The 19254-nt window shown below is 40.5% G+C and overlaps 1 protein-coding gene across 3 annotated transcripts; it reads right to left on the bottom strand.

Moving 5' to 3' along the window:
- Positions 1 to 9001: 9001 nt before the first annotated feature.
- On the bottom strand, positions 9002 to 16684 carry RWDD3 (RWD domain containing 3). 3 transcript variants are annotated; one of them, XM_072932520.1, is made up of 5 exons: positions 16541 to 16634; positions 13749 to 15691; positions 10809 to 11287; positions 9989 to 10104; positions 9002 to 9890 (listed from the first exon to the last, which is right to left on the bottom strand). In XM_072932520.1, the coding sequence occupies exons 2-5, from the start codon at positions 13792 to 13794 to the stop codon at positions 9776 to 9778; spliced, it is 756 nt and encodes a 251-aa protein (XP_072788621.1). In that variant the 5' UTR covers positions 13795 to 15691; positions 16541 to 16634; the 3' UTR covers positions 9002 to 9775. The 3 variants fall into 3 exon arrangements, with proteins under 3 accessions (XP_072788621.1, XP_072788622.1, XP_004176258.5); XM_072932521.1 differs by lacking the exon at positions 16541 to 16634 and adding an exon at positions 16279 to 16378; XM_004176210.6 differs by lacking the exon at positions 13749 to 15691 and having other exon boundaries at positions 16541 to 16684.
- Positions 16685 to 19254: the final 2570 nt, after the last annotated feature.

Raw genomic sequence — 19254 nt, 5'->3', positions numbered from 1 at the left:
GGGCTCAGTATCTTCTAATGGTTTCATCAGTTAACATTAAATTGGTTTCAGATAGGAAGAAGGAATTTTCCTTGCACTGCACTAAATAATATGCCTTTATAGAGACCGCATAAACTACATTTCTGAAGAGGAACAACAATTATTGTTCCATTTCTATAAGTGACAGATTGACAGTTGCATCCCATGCTGTCAGTATTTTGCTGTCTAGTTGACTTTCACCATTTGGTTATTTTCTTACTGCTTGGAAATGGAAAGACATTTCATGGTATAAAGACAAAAGGATGGTGGTTTGTAGCACAAAGCTCTGGAATTAAGAGCTTCCCATCATCATGACAGCAAGACAGTCCCTTGTGTCAGGGTTAGAAATGCCCAAATACACAAAACCACCCATGTAACTTGGACAGTTGATGGGACAATGTGGCACATAATATATGTGGGGTGACACTCAGCTGTCCCCACAGGCACTGTCAGTACCAGTCCTCATGCAGCCTAAATCCAGCTGTGATACCCACCTGATCCCTTGTGCCTTCCCAAGGTGGCCAGGAACAAGCACTGCTGGGAACAGCCTCTGCTCCCCTTGCCTGGACAGAACGGACATGGCATTCCCATTCTTCCAGCCCCAGCTGCCAGAGCCACTGCCTCAGTTCTGGGCCAGCCAGAGTGAAATCTTGCCCATCTGATGCCCCTTCACCCAGCAGCTGCACCAACACAAACTGCAGGAGAAAGCCTGGGAGAACGCTGCTCGCAGCATCTGCCTGCTCCTGGAAGAAGCAAACCTCTGCTCTTTTTTCTAGGTGATTATTGGCAAATGGAGACACTGAAGTAACACCCAGCCTGTCCTGGCCACAAGCACCCTCCATGGGAAGCAATGGCTTTACCATGCCAGCTATAGTTTTCCAAGGATATGATACTTCATCACAAAAAACCTTAGAATGCTGCCTGCCATCATAAGCCGATCACTACAACTTTATTTACAATTAATAATTAAATTATAATTAATAATCACTAGACTTTTAATTACCATTCTGTCTGCATTCACTACACAAGGGGTTGTGAAACCAAATGGACCAAAGAGCAATGTTAGCCACTGCACATTTCTGATTTTTACCATATTGTGTAACGATCCTCCTGAATTGCCAAGGCTTCCTGTTCTCTTCAGTTTATCAGTGCAACATTCACCCTTCTTTTTTTGTATCCAAGGGTAACTAGTCCCTGTTAAGGAAACTTCCCTGTTCCTGTCTGACCACCCAGGAGCCTCTCTGGCAGTCCCTCTCGCACCACTGGAGCTGGGCTGAGGCCCCTTCCCTTCCCAGCTGCACATCCCACACTCGGTCACACCAAGCTTCCTTACCAGTCCTGCTGTCCCATGGCAGAGCCTCAGACTCCTGTTCCTGAAGATAATTTAATCCTAAATAACACAGTAACAGCTGGAGCTGGTGCCTCAGAGGAGGGACCCCGAACAAAGGAGCACCAGGGCTTTTACCCCTCACAACCCACAGGCTGGGGGCTCCTGCCACATTCCGAGTGTCCAGTCCCCGGCTGTGCCAAGGTCAAGGGCACTTTGTGCTGCCAAGGCTCAGCAGTTCAGGCCCTTTCCCTGCAGCTTGGGCTCACCCAGAGCTCCCTGCACTGAATGTATTCCTCAGCACACCTTTGGAACAACTCACATCGTGTTTGACCTTGAGTGGCGACCTGAGGTTTACTGCAGGTTATTTGTTCACATACTAGCTCTTGCTCAAATGTTTCAGCACATTCCAGCATCCCTTCTGGCTTTAACAGGAAAAAAAGAACAAAACCAGAAGGCACCTGTGCAGACAATAATCTCTCAAATACATGTGCACAACCCAAAAGCTATCACTTCAGATTGCCACAAGCTGTATTTTACCATGAAAGTAATCTTTTCACAGACTGTTCTGGGGTTTGATGGTGTTTGGTTTTGAAACTTATGAATGAGACCTACAGATTTGTTAAAAGTTCTGTTACCCCTTCATAGTATTCCAGAAATAAATCCCTTTTCTTTTGGCTGTCAGAAAGTTGGCATAAATGGAAACCCCTGCTGCTGGCTAGGGAAAAAAAAAAAAAAATTCTTATTACTATTCAGAAAATTCTGACTCCCTCCCCACTTGCTGCAAGTCCCAAGGGTCCCTGCAAAATACTTAATAACAGTAGTTATAGTCACAGCTTTCTGCTATAGTTTATTGAAATTTTTCTAATGTTTGTGTCAGTTTTTTAATGATTTGTTGTTAATAAGACATTTTTAGGGAGCTGCAACTCATTCATTCTTCAGAACCATAAGAAACCTAACAGTTAAAATTTCTTTTAGAACTCTCACATTCTACCTAAAGTAAGAAAACTTTTGCTGATAAACAATTATCCACAATTCATTTGTTCCAACTTAGCAATGAATTTCTAGAAAACTATCCATATTTATATAAGCAATAATCAATATTTTTTCTCTTTTTCACACCTATTAAGAACCATGCGAAAAAAAATCCCACAGATTAGCTTTTCATTGCCCCAGCTGCTGAAAACTATCCAGCTTTCAAAAAGCAGCGCTCTCCAGTACTGAACAGCTTCACCCCCTACAATCACCACCTCTCTTTGGGAATGATTACAAAATTTCAATTTTGTTACCTTTTCTAATAGATTTGGTCTGTTAAATAAGAGCCAGTACCAGGGCTCCTGTGGATATTACTGACAGTGCTACAGTGAGTAGCTCAGCTTTCATGACTGTCCAAAAGCTGAGACCCTAAAAACTGTCAGCATGCTGCCTGTGCTTCCAAGCTTTTCCTTTAGCTGTCCCCAATCTTCCAGCACAAAAAGCTCTTTAGTGCCAGCATCAGGCACTACTGAGTAGAAATACCTGCTCTCCTCTGCTAAGCACTAACGTCAGCTTCTGCCAGAGCTCGGAGAGATGGCAACTCTGGACCAGTGAGGGGACATCTTTACTCCCGCTCGGCTTTATGACTCTTCTTCTTGTGATAAATCTTTTTTTTCCACAGTCCCAATATGTAAATTAACAGCTTCTCCTGAGATTTTATCTCTGTTGCTTTATTTGTTTTAAAAAGCATTCCCCTGCTTCTTGAAAATTACTCTCAAGGAAACCTGTAGTATCTAAGAACAGAATTCACAGCAAACTCCCTTCCTGCACATGCCTTCAAATAAATTAAAAAATTAAAGAGGGTGAAAAAAATAATCTGGTGCAATGCTGGCAGAGAAGACACACATACTGTGCCAAGAACTGTACAGCCCAGAAATTCTGACTGACACCCTTGCACCCAGCTGAGTTTACAGCATTTGGTTCCTTGTCAATGCAAGGGTAACCCTGAGTTTTCCTTTGCCACACCACTACCTCACAAACATGACTTTCTGGATTTCTTGCAGCTATTTCAGTGGAGTGTTTTCTTCCCCTCCTGTTTTTGCTCTTCTTAGATGTGCCTTGTCTAATTCATACTTAAAAGCTGTTTCTCAATTCCAGAGCAAGTCCCTGATCCAGAACAGGTTTACAGTACTTAAATCTTTTAATGTCACTGACCACCAATATCACCCAAAAATCTTAATTGATGTGGAACTGAAATACATCAGGTTCCCAAGAATTAGATACTATCTGAGCAAGGACCATCTAAAATCTCTATACCATGTGTCTGCAGTATCAATGTAGAAAAAGTCTTGTAAAAATTAAACACTTACCTGTATTCTCCGATTCCACAAATAAGCAAAATCTTTTTTCCCCAAAAGTGATTTGTGAACCCCCTTAGCCTTTGCTTTCCAGAATGCCCAAATTTTGTAGAAAATCTTCTGGGAGCTGCTGGTCACCTATTCCATCAATCTTCCCAACTGCTTGAAGCCACAACAGCCTGGTTTTTAAACCATGAGACTTTTGGAGTTTGTTGCCTCTAGAAAGTCTCTGTCATTTCTGAGTCATTTGAGAACAATTTCTAAGAACTGCACTAATTCCTCCATGGACAGCCTACAGCTCTTGAGTGAGGTTTGTCATTTCTATACTTGTGAAAACTTCCGCTACTTGTTCTCAGTTCTACACGCTGGTTCTGCTAAAAAGAGAAAATGACAATGAAACTGCATATTTATTTCAGACATTTCTACTTGAAGCTCAGATACAGTAGCAACTTCTTTACTCATACTCTGAAACGTCTTTCCAGAGAGAAATCAATGCAAAAATCCCTTCCTTTTGGCTTCTCTGAGAGCCACATCACCAGTGTTTTTATTGTCATCTGTTCCTTTCTAACACCTCCACTTCCACCAAATAAAAATCAGCCTCTGGCACAGCTCAATCCATACAGCTCAGCTTCTGTTCAGTACCTCACGTGGACAGTGTTCTCACAAGCAACTCAGTTATTTTACTTCAAAAAAAAGAACTGTTTTTTATTGTATCTTGGCTGAAAGGTAGTCATAGCACCACCATCTCCCTTAAAAATGCACCCTGCCTCTGTACAGATGAGTAACAGATCACGAGACCAACAAAATAATTTTATGTTTGTCTTTTTTCTAAGCACAACTAAAAAATGGTTGAAGTACATTGAGTTTACTATCTTCAGTCTTAAAATTGTGGCACTGATTTTGCTGTGCAGTGTTCCCTGGGATTAGCGTATGTGTAAACTTCAGCTTATTACCCTCCGTGGCATTTGATGTACAGCTCAGCTCAAGCAGCAGCCAACCACTCATCTCTTCTGCATTGGTGGAATTCACTCCATTGATTCTCTACACGAAGTTCCAGAAATATCCAGCTAATCCCTTCAGTGGCAGCTAAACATTATCAAAAGTGGTCCCACAAAGGCCTGCAGAGCACCCTGCACCCTGCTCCACCCAGCTGGCACCGAGATCTTGTGTAACACACTGGGTTGGCCTGTTAAGCTCAGCTCCAGAAAACTCTCATCCTTGGACAGCATCCCATAGCTGCAGGAATGTAAAAGTTGACAAAAGGAAAAGCAGCATAAAGTAGAGTTATTGTTCTCATGCAGAGCTCTTTTGTAATGAGTCTCATCCTAAAATAATGCTTTGCATTCAAGTTATAATAGACAATAATGTATACATATAAAGAATCCTAGATATTTATAATGGAAAATACTAATAAAATATTGACCCAAATTCCATGATCAGCTATGTTGTAACACAGGATACAAACTGATTACTGGTACTGCATTAAGAAATACAAAGAAAATACAAAAGTGCAGCAGTTGCTACCTTATTAGCATAAAATTAAAGCATCCAAGTGCATAATTAACTCAAAACATTAAAGGATTCATCTTTAGAGTCCAAATAATTCCTTAAATTAATGTCTTTTAGGCAAATTTTTCTGTCACCCTGAAGAGTTCTCTTCACTGCAGATTAATACTTTGAAGTCAGACAACACAAACTAATATAAAAGCCAATACATGAATATAGCAGAGAACAATAGCTGCAAAATGCTATCAGCATATTTATATTCCAAGTTCCATTTATGTCTATAATTAAGAATATAAACAATCATAACTCTTGCATAAGATAACAAAAAATTAAGTATACATACAAAATACAACACCATAGCAGAGTGCTGCCAGTGTTACATGTGTTATACACAAAAAGACAGGAAGATAATGCTTAGTACTACTATAAGATATATTAAAGTTGATTCCAGCAATTGCACTATTTCATAATATAAGCAATTTCAGTCTCAAACTCTGGCAGAAATACAGTGAGTGCAACATTTCATCATCTTATTTCAAATGTACTATAGCATGGTTATGTTTGTATTTTCACAGATAAAGCTGAACAAATCAAGGGACACTAGGCTTTAAATCATCTGTATGTAGGGTTTATTAAACTATTTTTAAAAGAAACAATGCAAACAAAATATTTTTTCCACTGTGAAGTTTCTTAAGGCTCATTACAGTACCTCTGCATATAATTTATACTCATTTCAGTGGATTTTGGTGGGTCATTCACACCCAAAGAAAGAGAAATACTCTTACTCTAGGAAAATGAGATGTAACTACAAAACCACAAAAATCAGCCTTATTCACAAAAAAATAATATCTACTTTCAGTTATTTTTAATTTGTGTCAAGGATTTTCATATATGAGTTCTTACAGTGTCCTGTCCTCCCTATAACATCAAATAACAAATTAAGGGGTGGTGGTACTGACACTAAATATGAAAACCAGGTGAATTCCCAATACTGATGATATCCCTCATTATTTCCCTCTTCTGGATCATTCTTGTTTCCTCAACTTATTTTTAGTTTTCTTCAATAATAAGCCAAGGTATTCAAAAAGACCAATCAAACCTCAGTTTTGTCCTAAAAAACTTGATTTTTTAAGTTGTCATTCCTATTACAACATCTTTCATTTTAGCCTGATTTTAAAAAGAAATGATGGTTACACATCTGTGCTGTCCATACAGAAGCAAGCATGTTTATACTACAGAGTTCCTAGAAATTTTGAATTTAAGTAATTTCAATTAAAATGAGGTTAACAACCTGAAAGAAACCAAGTACCAATGACTTTGATGACAAAGGTAATAGGTGAAAAAATGCTATTCATACTTTTAAAGATTTATGCAAGAAATAATCAATTTATGCACAATCAATACCAGGCACAGGGGAACCCACCTGTATCTCCTGCAGGGAAGGCTTCGTGTGTGCTATAGCTTAGAAACTAGCAATGCCACAGAAAACAAGGCTTTACTGACCAGGCTGTTTGAAGAACTATTTATAACACCACATCCACAAGAAAGCTAGCTTCTAATTTGTTAAATTACCTTTAATTTGTGGATTTCTTCTTCCTTGCAACTAAATTGTCAGATTCCAATAGTTACATACACTTCACTAACTTTTTACACAATTATGCATTTTTTCCTTGCTTCCTGTTCTTCTGTATCTGTGCATTTTGTTCTTCTGTGTCTGCCTCAGCTCCCTTGGAAGGCAGAACATGCACCACAGGGCCCATTCTGATGACTTCTGTGCCCCAGAGGCTCACAGGCTAGCTCATCTCTTATTACAATGAATGCAAACAAACCATCATATAACAGACAGCTGCAACATCCTTCCAAAAGAATAGCCTTTAAAAATATTGTTTACTTGTCTGAACAGAAGATATCCTCTTACTCTTCAAAATAACTGATTGATAGGTAGGCAAAAGCATTTGCTTTAACAGAATCAGACTGACATCAGTTTTCATGTTCTCTGCTGTCTGAACTGTATCAAGCTGATCAGAGTTGTAATTCTCCTGAAGCACATCAAACCAAGCTATAAATTGTAGTCCTTTCCTACAGTGAACTTGTGGATTTGTCCAGTATGAGCTAGTGAATAACAAATTCAGCTATGGTAAAAATCCATTGTATAAACTGCATTTTCCAACTCCTGAAACAAAGAATGGTCCAGCTTCTTACAACAACTTCACTTGGCAGGAAGATGAGAGAGCTGCAACTTACCCAATTGTAACTTTATCTTTTTAACTGGCTGTTGCAGAATGCCAGCTCTGGCCAACCAGTTGACCAAGAAGGCATCAGGCAGTAAAACTCAAAAAAATACATGGGCTTATATTCAAGTGCAACTGGCAGCCACTGACACTAAAAAAGGCTTTTCTAGTAGAGAGGAAAACTTCAGTAAATCTGCATCTAATCTTGCAAGAAAGGCACAATAACTTATGCCTCCATTATTTTTGAAGTTGCACGCATTTTGAGATCACACGAGTAGGTAATGCCATTCAACCTGATTCCTAAGTCTGCAAATCTACAATGCATCTGGCGAAATCTTACAACATTTAGTTTTGCAGAGAGATACTGATTATGTTTTCTTATGCTATACATGTATAGGGCTTTTCTTGAGTTTGGTATTTGTCAGATCTGTCACACAGTATAAGGAGAGACCCTTTGCAGCTTTTCAAAACTTTATACTGCACGGACACACATTTTTTCAACACCTGAGAATAGCTCGATTCTGGAAACTGTAATTCAAAATACATGTCATTTCAATATTTTAAAGATACTTCTGTTTTGTTCTTCTTTGTAAAAGTAAGAATTCATCTTCACATGCACTTAAAATGATAGAAAATTAGATTTCCTGTCCCTCAAGAAGCAATTTCAAAATAATATAGAACAGATTTGTAAAACCTGTTCAACCCAGTCTCTTTTCTACTGAGCCTGAAGTACTGTATGTAGTAAACATGAGTCACTAAGAAGAACTTTGCAACTATCTCAGTAAATCTGCATCAGTACATAAAATAACATACATATTTGAGACATTCTGCCTTAGGAAAATCACCAAACTCCTGAAAAACTTCAGAAAACTTTCAAACAATATACAACCCTTTATGCATCTGATAATTCAAACAGTAAAATATAAAACTCTTTCTAGTCTGCTTTAGTTGCTTTTCTAGAATATATAAAGGAAGAGGTATGATCTCATGGTCTGAGCATGAAACAGGAAATCAGATCTTACATAATTATTTGCCAAACCTCACTTTCGGAACTAAAAAAACAGTACCGGTCTTCCCCCAGAACAATGGAAATAAATTAGTTTATACTGAATTGATCAAATCTGTTTAATTACAGAATACATGAGACATTTTGCTTCTGAAAATTTTAGAGAGCAGTAAAGCATATGCTACATGCTAAAGCCAATTGAAATGGCAAATGGCAGTGCTAGCTACTAAGAAAATCGCGATTGCAAAATTTTTATTACTGGATAATTTATCTAGTCTTGTTAGAGAACGGTTTCAGGTAAAATAGAAACCAAAGGACACACATTAATAATCGTAATAAAAAAATATTCAAACCTCCTTAGGTAAACAGAACTTGTACAATTTGCACAATTCATAAATTATGCATATAACTGGTAAACCTATACTGATGTAAAACACAAAAAACTGATTTAAAAAATTACAGGTTGGAAAACGCCAGTGACCAATCCAAAAAAACCCAAATAAACAAAAATACCAACTTGGCAGAAGCCTTGAAAGATGGAAGACTGAAGTCTGTAAACATGAAAGACAACATGAAAGACTTACTGCTCCAACAGTTTAATTGAATCAAGATAACTGAAGCTGCACAGACAGTAAAACCAGATAAAGTGCAAAAAGACATCTGTAAACTATCAAAGAAAATACACAATTGGCTCTACCTCAGCTTTTTATCAATTTAAATCCTCCGTGTGGATATTTTTACAAATTTTAAAATAAAAACTAACATTCTAAAAGACACTTCTAATTTTTTTCAGGCCTCAAGTGACATGAGCTTTTTCTTCAAATCAGCTATCTAGTATTTGTAGTCAATAAAGGGAGAATAAAAAATTTGCATATGAACTCCTAAGGGACATTAAGTATATGCTGTCCTCACGTATTCAAATGTGGTTTTGCTATGTTTTTTGTGGAAATATCTTCATACAGTCTTCCAAAACAAAATTAATCATGCATTCTCACAGGCCATTATTGACAAATTCTACCATGAGAGAGAAGAAACAGAACATTGAAAAACACAGACTATAAAACAGAGTCTGACTATAAGACTATTTTTTTAGCATTATTTCTTCCCAGTCTCTCATGCTTGCCATGCAATTAAAACAACCAACATCACATTGATTTTTGCCATAAATGTCAAAAAATTACCAGCTCTTAATGTATTAATTGCCTTTTTCTTGCAAAAGGATGACTACTACTGGTATTTTTTGCAAAAAAAATTTTTAAAAAAGCTTCAACATTGTTTTGCCACGTTAGTCCTTCTGTCTTCCATCAGCATCTGCAGTCAATTACTGCTTTGGTCAAAGGTCCAGTGGTTTCTTTTATTTTAAGAGAGGAGGCACAAACTCAGAGAAAATAGTTGTAAGTCCTGCAGTTTCAAATTCCTTTTGTAGCTCCTCCGGTGCCGAGTATTCTTTGACTTCAAACGTCTGAAACCTACATTGTAAAAGGGAAACTCATGAATATGCCTGGATTTGTCAGAATGTAATTATCGATTCTGTTACTTTTCTATGCACAACAGTACTAAATGATACCTTTTATGCTGGGACTGTACTTCTGTCTCACAAAGTATTCTCATCATTTTCTCTTTGCATTTCTTTCCACTTGAGTCCACATCTATCTTAGAAGTTTTCTGAAGAATCAAGTACTCCTAAATGACAAAAAAATCCCAAAATATTAAATGTCACCTAGTATTTCCAAAGTTTAGTAAAATGCAAAAGCTCACTCAAAATGTAGTCTTTTTTTCAGAACATAGCAATCAAACTTTGACAGTGCCATGCCAAAAAGTGTACAACTGCTTCTATTCATCAGTTCTAAGCAGGCCTAACTGATTAAGACAACATGAGTTAAAAAGCCAAAACATTCTCCTCCAACATCACCACAAAAACCCACCTAAGACAGTGGGAGTTTGTACGTACAGACAAGAATTTCAAAGCCCAGGCATGCACTAGGAGTAGCACGTGATTTTAAGTCAAGGAAAGAGACCGTTAGTAATGATTTAGAAATATGCCTATTATTAATTCCTCACCAAAAATTTTTCCACTTCCTGGGGCATTTGGGAAATATAGGAAACTGAATCTAGGTATATTAAGGTCAGGAAACAAAGGGATATGAGGGTATAATTCCAGTGGGAAGCAAAGCAATACAGGCCACAGGTCTACAGCTACCACTGTAGACAGAATAGAACACTTTCTTTTTCTTAAATACAGAATAAAGTTGCTGGGTCTTCCTACTCTCATAATGATCAATTGGCTTCCAAAATTGTTAATCTTAAAAAAACACACACAAAATATTCAGGCATGGAGGTTTCAGTGGTAAATCGATAAAACTAGTCAGCATTCATTGTTCCTGCACCTTAATGCTGCTCCTGTCACCCTGAAGAAGAATCAATATTATCTTGCCCATGAACATCAGTCTTCCAGTCAGCCTTAGATTTGAAGCCCATTTTTCCACAGTTTTCACATATTTTGCCTTTGCTCTCATGTGATCTAAATGCAAAAGAAGCATCCAGATACCATCTTCTGTTCCTTTTGACAAAGTAGTTTTTTCATTGCAAACTGCTGCTGATTGCTTAATGACTTCTTTAAGATGCTGCTGTACCCAAAGAATCAGATCGTGTACCATGGGTTCAGAAAGATGCTTCTTTGCTTGTTCAAGTAATTTCTCTTTCACATCCATGCACTGGGCCCTTGTAAGCTGGTCTGAGTTAACAGAAATATCTGGTAGAGTTGATGGGTAATTGACTGGTAAATGAAATAACAGCTTTAAACATACATCTGTATCCAGCACTTCTTTCACACTGATTTGAATTCGAAATGAGATTCCATGTATCTCTGGAAAACAGAAAGAAAACTCCAACCTTAATAGTTTGCTTGAAGTTGAAATACATATATATCATTAAATCATGTTATTTTCTTTTACAATTCAACTCAAATAATTGACATTTCCTATAAAATAAAAGGGGGTGGTTTTTTGGGTTTTTTTTCTGCAGGGTGGGAGCTTGCAACCAATGGCTCAAGCTATACCTGCAGGGAATCCTGAAATGAAACACTTCTATAACATAGTAGAAGAAAAGTTATTAACACATTCTAAAAAGCATTCACACCTTTTGGCTCTTTCAAAGTCTAGACAAGCCAGTAATAAAGAATTGTCTCTCTCAAACACATAACTCAGCTTCCACAGCTCAACAGCAAAAGCAAGGACAACTGAAAATAGTGACTTTTCTGGATGGACTCAGCACTGCCCTAAGTTTACCCTTAAAGAAATCCGTAAGACTTCTAACATCAATACTAATGCAAGGCAAACAGACTTACACCAGGTATTTTTTAAGACAATCACTCAAAAGCAGTTCCACACTAAGCAAAGACTTGGAAAGAAAGAAGTCAGATCCTTTGTCCCCTACAGCTTGCAGAGAAAATACATGTAAATCTTTTCTGCCAACTCCTCTACAACAGCTGGACTGACATAAGAAAACCATCTCTGTCAGAAACCTGACCCTAGATACTACATATATAATAAATATGCATGTACTCATATTAATGTATGTTTCTATATCGTCATAGCTGCACAAAATCTGTTGTAGGTCTACTGAAGAATAGAATTATTTTCAGAGTGAAAAGGATACACTAAGTACATAGCAGGAAAAGCTGAAGATCACATCATCATGATACTTCATATAATGAAAGATGCTTAATATGAAAGTTACTTACAGTATTTCATTAAATTAAGCCTTCTTAACTAGAAGTTTCACAGAAAAACAATACAAAACTTGACCAAGTGAAAAGCACAGACAAAGACATAACCTATTTTCGCTCCTCTGCCATGAAGTAAGAGGGTATCAATCAGACAAAAGATGATCTTCTTCAGATGTTCTCTGCTTCACCCCTTTGATGCATTCTAAACACTTCACTCCTTTTCTTTCAAAAATTGCTAAAATGTCAGGTTGATTCACTCTATGAGGGCAGGAGAAGCCAGATTTGAAAGGCAGATTAGAGGAGAGCTGAGTTTCAGAGCAGGTCTTTTGAAGTGACTTGCACTCTTCCCCCTCTACCTTACCTTACCTTCTTTTACATGACAGTCAGATGAATTATGTTTGATTAGTATTACTGATGCCACTAACCAACCTCTCAAAGTGCCTCTCACATAAAATGTACTATTTTATATTTGAAACCTTAAAAAAGTAAAAGAACTTAAAAGTGACTTGGACAGATAGAAGTACTTTAGAGAGCTTATCCAAAGTCTTGTTTTCAAACCTCCTTCCTGGGTCACACAAAGAACTCTCAAGGTCGGAGAAGTCACAAAATAAAATCAGCAAACCCTCCAACAAAAATCAAATTCTAGCAGTACTATGAAGTCTCTAAATCAAATCCAGTGGTGAAAGCAGTAGATGCAATTCCAGTGAATTCAATGAAATCACACCCAACCATGTCCATATTTATAGGCACCACATGCCAAAAGAATCATTTCCTGCCAACAGGAGTTTGTCTTCTATCATCCAAGTGCCTATCAAAGGTTCCATACTACTTTTAAGACAAATGTATTTCTCAGAAAAACACCAGCCTCAGAAGAAGACTTTTGCACATGGTCAGTAGCTACCGAGGAGGACCTCAAGCCTTCCCACTCCTAATTTCTGTCTTCTGCTGCCCTGACAAATGTTTCTTCCTGGGCACCAGCAGCAGTAGCTCCTCTGCCGTTACGCTGGGCTCAGCACACATAATCACAGACACGGGCAGCAAACCTGCCCTGCATGTCCTGGGGCTTCCAGCAGCCTCCTGGCACACACAACCATTGCACCAGACACTGCTGCTGCCCCATGCCCCTCAGCTGCCCCCACTCAGGGCAGCCCCACCTGGTACACAGCCAGAGGGCACCTGTCTGAATGGGGCAAGCATTACTGAAATCCTGCTGCAAATCACTTTGTTTTAAACTATGTTGCCACAAGATTTTAAAATGCACAGCCTATATAAGTTGCAAAACACTACTCTATCACCAGCTTAATTACAGTGACAGAAAAACATGTTACCTTTCTGATAATCCTCCCAAGATTTTTCCACTAGCTTGTCACAACAGATCTCACCAACTCAGAAGCAACAGAGGGACAGACAGACCAACACTGCCCCTCCGACAAGGGCCTCCTGCTGCAGGGATGTTATTCTTAAACGTGCAAAAATCTCACACCTTTCCTTGCGATGAATTAATCTGAAGGAGGCAGAACAGCCTCGCATCCCAAGGTGTATCACCCTGAGCCATCAGGAAAAGCCCAGCTGTGCTCATTTACATCTGCTTCAGACTTACTTTCAAAAAGAAGAATCAGTTCAAAACCTTTGCAGGGCTGCAGCATCTAAGTTTATTTAAACCCTGCAGCGTCCATTTTCTGCACCAGCGCTGCAGACACTGGCAGAACAAAGAGCAAACCACCGGCGCCCTGCGCAACCTGGCTCCAAAGAAATATTTCCTTTGTTTGCACATGCTACAAGGGCTGAGTTGTCTTCACAGCAACATGATGATTATTTCTGAAATAAAAGGTTGGGTATGACTGTTCTGCTGGCATTTAATGTGCTAATCAGACTAAACTCAATACATTTTAACTCATTTCCCCCTATAGCAGCATGCTTATCAGTATATTTAGCTCTAGCATACTTCAGATTTTTTCTTATGTTCCATGTCAACCAGACAGATATCCCCCTCCTCTCCTGCCCAAAGGCATTTTATGCAACACATGCAGTCTATTTTTAAATTCAGAAAATGGCACCTACTAATGTACAAGCTTAGAATATCTAAATATATTTTTATAACAAGCTTGGTGAACAGACCAAAAGAAAGAGATTAACAATTAAATTATGGATTTATATCTGTAACACTAATCTTTGCAAATAGATATGTAAGGTAAAAAAGATATGCTGTAATTAGTTTATTTAAATTCATCCACACATTGGTTTTGATAAATACACATTTTACATTCTGAATATTTCATTGTTAAATTCCAAAAAACCAAAGTTTATACCATACCAAGAGACCCGTAAAAGCATTCTCTTACATTCCTCAAAACCACAAATCCCCAGTGGCCTCCTTTTTGATCCCATGGATCTACACACAAATTACTCTTAATGTCTTAGAGATTGCATAACATAACAGACTCCTGGAAGTTATGTCTGTGCACCCTTGGTCAATGACAATTTACATGGTTTGAAGAGATAAAGCAAATGTAATCTAATGACTGGAGCACAAGTTAATTGTATACTGACTAGAGATTCTGCAGCTCCAACAAGTAAATTCCAAGAATAAGAAAAATACCAATAATCATTATTGTAAAATAATCTTTTCAATTCCAGTAGAAAACTATGCAAACCAATCAAATATACCTGATCCTACCATATCATGAATACAGCCTGGTTAAAGGCCCTCCAAGATCACATAACATCAATATAAATAAAACAGTCTACTCCCATTGTGCACTTGTGGCACCTCACTTTATGTCCAGCAGGAGTTTTAAACCTTTTAGATTCCGGTAACTTATAAATACAAAATCATTTTTCCATATATGAAGCACAGAGAAGAATGTGCCTGTATTTCTCAACAGATTTAGAGGAACAGATGCGTATGTGCAATGTTCAGATATGCTCACGTTTTTTTAGATTAACATCTGATAAGCCTGGATACTTCTTTTTCAAACTAAGCCCAAAATAACATTCTTGGAATTTTTCACTTAAAAATAAAGCTCAGTTGAAACATTTCATCAATCATATTTTAAAGATACAACCCTAAATACCAATTAAAAAATTAAATGGCAGCATTACATGCCTGCACTGGAGCAGGAGGTGTGTCATGTGTATCTAGATACGAAATTGGTGGGTTTAGATTACTGTGGTTAATTGTGCTCTCTGCAGACATTAATGCCTTCATCCAAACTCTCCCCTCAAGCACAGTCACCTACAACAGGACAGCTGCCCAGGACAATATCCACATATTCTGAGTATCTCCAGTGAGGGAGACTCCACAATTTCTCCCAGCAGCCCTCAGCACCCAGTCACCCTCACAGTAAAAAAAAAGTCTCCTTATCAACCCCAGTTCTTTAGGGCTGAATAGGTACATATGCAGACCAAATCTGACAGCAGGCCCCTACATGCATCTTTAGCAGCATTCCCCAGGACTTCACTGCCGTCCAACCAGCAGGAAGCTGCTTCCTGTCCATCACTGTGCTGGGCAGAACTCTGCAAGGGCTCCCACACAGCAGGGACCTGCGGTACACAATACAGGCTTACTCTGTGTGTATATGTGCATGTGTATCTCTCTCCAAAAAATATCTACGAGTTGTCACATCTGTGGTGGGCACAAAATTTAGGAGTGGCCTGGATCTAGACACCAACACTTGCATATCCTACCTGACATTTAAGCCTGACCGAGCTGCTACTGTACATTGGAACTACTGAGATTGATGCTGAAGGGGCATCTTCACAACACTGTACTGCACAGACTGAAAAAAACCATCTCTTAGTACTGTGTTGTGATCATTGGTCACCATAGGTGGCGCAGAAACCATCGAGGCATCTACACTCCCTGCACTCCTTGTCTACAGCATCCAGCAGCTGATGGGAGCAAGTACTACAAACCCCGGCAGACACGGCACAGCAGCCTGGGCACCCTGTAAAACCTACAGCCGTACACATCTGGCTGAAGCAGGAGTAACATCTGGCACATCACAGTGCCCAGGTAGTCAGCTTACCCAGAAAAATACAGAGATAACCCAATGTTTCTCATGCACTGCAACAGCTGTACCCTACTCAGTACTGCCAGACAAATACACGGTCTCGTAAACAAGCTTCACCTGCTTGTCTGCCCAGAGAGCAGCCAGCGCTCCCAGCGCTGCCCCAGGCTCGGCCCCAGGCCCCGAGCAGGTCCCTGCCCAGAACCGAGCCGGGCCCGCGGGCCCCGCGCCCCAAGCGAGGCGCCCAGCGCAGACACCGGCGGGGCGGGCACCGCGGCAAGCCCGTGCTGAGCCCCGCCGGGAGCGGCCCCGAGCGCGTCCCCCAGGGCCCCGGTCGGGCGGGGAGAGCCCGGGCTGGGGACAGGGAGCGCGGCCGCATCACCTGAGGCCGCCAGCACCTCGCAGGCGCCCGGCTCGCAGTAGATGGCGGCGAGCGCCGACAGCTCCTCCCGCGCCAGCTCCGACATGGCCGCCGGCGCGCGCCGCCGCGCCCCCTGCCGGCCGCGGGCCCTGCACCGCCAGGGGGCGCCCCGGCCCGACGCGCCGCAGGGAGGAGAACAAAATGGCGGCTGCGCGCGGGCCGCTGGCTGCGCCCTGTGCCGGTGTCCCTGTGCCGGTGTCCCTGTGCCCGTGTCCCTGTGCCCGTGTCCCCGTGCCCGTGTCCCTGTGCCCGTGTCCCTGTGCCCGTGTCCCTGTGCCTGCGCCCTGTGCCGGTGTCCGTGTGCCCGTGTCCCTGTGCCGGTGTCCCTGTGCCGGTGTCCCCGTGCCGGTGTCCCTGTGCCCTGTCCCTGTGCCCGTGTCCCTGTGCCCTGTCCCTGGGCCCGTGTCCCTGTGCCCTGTCCCTGTGCCCTGTCCCTGTGCCCTGTGCCCTGTCCCTGTGCCCGTGTCCCTGTGCCCTGTCCCTGTGCCCTGTCCCTGTGCCCGTGTCCCTGTGCCCTGTGCCCTGTCCCTGTGCCCGTGTCCCTGTGTCCTGTCCCCAGCAGCCCGAACCTGTCTCTCTGTCCCTGCCCCAAGGTGCGGAGCGCTGTGCCAACAGTACCGTTATGATGCCTGAAAGATAGGCGGGAAATAAATCCTCACAGAGCAATGTCTACAGAGCAGGTATTTGTTCACAGCGGCCTGGTGGTGAGGGGGAATCTTTACCTGCTGACCCACCTTTGTCACATACTGTGGTACGTTTATACAGGAACTGGTGTTTAGTGTTGCTGTGTCACTACAGCATCATATAGGCGCCATACATTACGTAGTGTGATCTCAGGGTTATTAGACCATTAGAGAGGCTTGTGCCTCCTCAGTTCGGGGCTCATCAGAAGTCTTTGACGAAGGCTTCCAAGGTCTTCACATCTGAACTTTTCAACTTTGTCTTTGGAGCATGCGCAGTTACAGTGTTCCTTGGTCTGTCTGGTCTTGACTGGCCTAAATTCTTTGTTTTGTGGCTAATTGTCTTTGCATTTGCCAATTTTTCATTAGTACTATACTTACCTATCTCTGAAGCTATCCACCTGGTGAGTTTTTTCTTCTTCTTTGTCTATTCAGCATTAAGCAACTAGTTAACCATATACTAGATATTACCGTGTATAAAAAGTTATTTATATCAGGTTATATAGGTATAAAAAACTGATTCAGGTTATCTAGATGTCAGGTTATATAGATATATAAAAAGTCATTCTTTAAGTTATATTGATATCAGGTTATATAGATACATCAGGCTATACTGGTATCTTGTAACTCAAGCTATATAAGCACATTGTAATTTTGATCTAAGTTATATAGGCATATTAACTCCCAGGCAAAATCATCCAGTATGTCCCATTATTACAAAATCACTTTTAAAAGCAAGGGCTGGCGGGGGTGGGGGGAGGAGGGGGTACTTCTTAGGAGAGTATATCCTGCTATTTCTAACCCCCTAAATTGTCTTGAAATGACAAGAACTAAGAGCAGGCTGAGCAGGGGAGGAGGAAGATGCTGGCAGGGAGCAGCACAGCCAGGCTGCTGTCAGGAAGAAGGCTGTGGTGGAAATTAGCCTTAGAAGTGCCTCCATTCCATTATTAAGAACTTCCTTGCCCTGGTCTTTCCCCCTTCTCCTCTGCCACTCTGCATATTCCATTTTACCTGTTTAAATAAAAAAGTCGATGTAAATGTCTTTTGAATTGACACTATCACAAGACATGGTGGTCCCTATGAATAAGTTACTGCACTCTGACATTTGGAAGTCATCAAATGAGACAGTATAATGTCAGCTTGATATTTTTCACTCTATGAAAATATCAGCTTCATGTCAAAGATCTAAATTCCATCTTAATGTAATAAATTTTCATGTATTCACAGACAACTGAAAATGCTAAATATTTAAATTTGAAATGAACATCTACAGTTACAATCTGGCCTTCATATTGCATTATTATAAAATTGAAAGTCAAGATCTTATTTCCCCTCTTTATTTCTTCAAGCATTGAAGTGTTTGATAGAATTTCTGCCATATTCTCTAAATGGATACTTCCCCATCAACATGTGGCAAATAAAGTCAAAAAAAAGTTTCACTTTTTAGTCAGCCTATATTAAACCAGCTCCAAGATCCTGTCACAGAAAAATTGTGCCACCAGTATCTTCCACTTTGCCTGACAAGGCAAACAGATTGCAACCCTTCGTACATAGGTTAGATTAATCTTCCCAGGGTTATTTGCAAAAGCAGTATCCTTTGCCTTCCACTCACTGTAATTACAGCCTCAATTGGGTGTTGTTTCAACAACCACTAGTGAATATACACAAAATGGTGCATTTAGACCAGTTTTGCTGTAACCTGAGTGGCAAATCAGAGGAAGAGTAGACAGACATTTGGAAAAAAGTAAATTTGGAATATCCATCTGTATCTTTTTACCATCAGTTCCATGCCAGGCCCTTTGCCACCTCCTCGATCGTAACTGCAGGCAGTGCTAAAAGCACATACTGCAGAAGGCATTTAAGGACACTAGAAAGTCTAAAGTCACTGCAGGTGCCCATTTGGAATGGACAAGACCACATGAGGAATGAGGAACCCATAACCACGGGAAGGTGACAGCTGACCACCTCTGCCTTTTGTCACTGCTGCAGGACAGC

The sequence above is a fragment of the Taeniopygia guttata genome, chromosome 8 (assembly GCF_048771995.1).
Source record: "Taeniopygia guttata chromosome 8, bTaeGut7.mat, whole genome shotgun sequence".
Taxonomy (NCBI): Eukaryota; Metazoa; Chordata; class Aves; order Passeriformes; family Estrildidae; genus Taeniopygia; species Taeniopygia guttata.
Note: the sequence above shows the minus strand (reverse complement) of the source record. Positions and strands in the feature narration are given on the sequence as shown.

Bases quoted from the DNA above. Each gene is read 5' to 3' on its own strand.
- RWDD3 (XM_004176210.6), bottom strand. From the start codon at position 16,625: ATGTCGGAGCTGGCGCGGGAGGAGCTGTCGGCGCTCGCCGCCATCTAC. The intron at 11,288-16,540 runs GTGATGCGGCCG...TCTGTTTTCCAG, and splicing joins CGAGGTGCTGGCGGCCTCAG to AGATACATGGAATCTCATTT. The intron at 9,891-9,988 runs GTATCATTTAGT...TTTACAATGTAG, and splicing joins GTACAGTCCCAGCATAAAAG to GTTTCAGACGTTTGAAGTCA.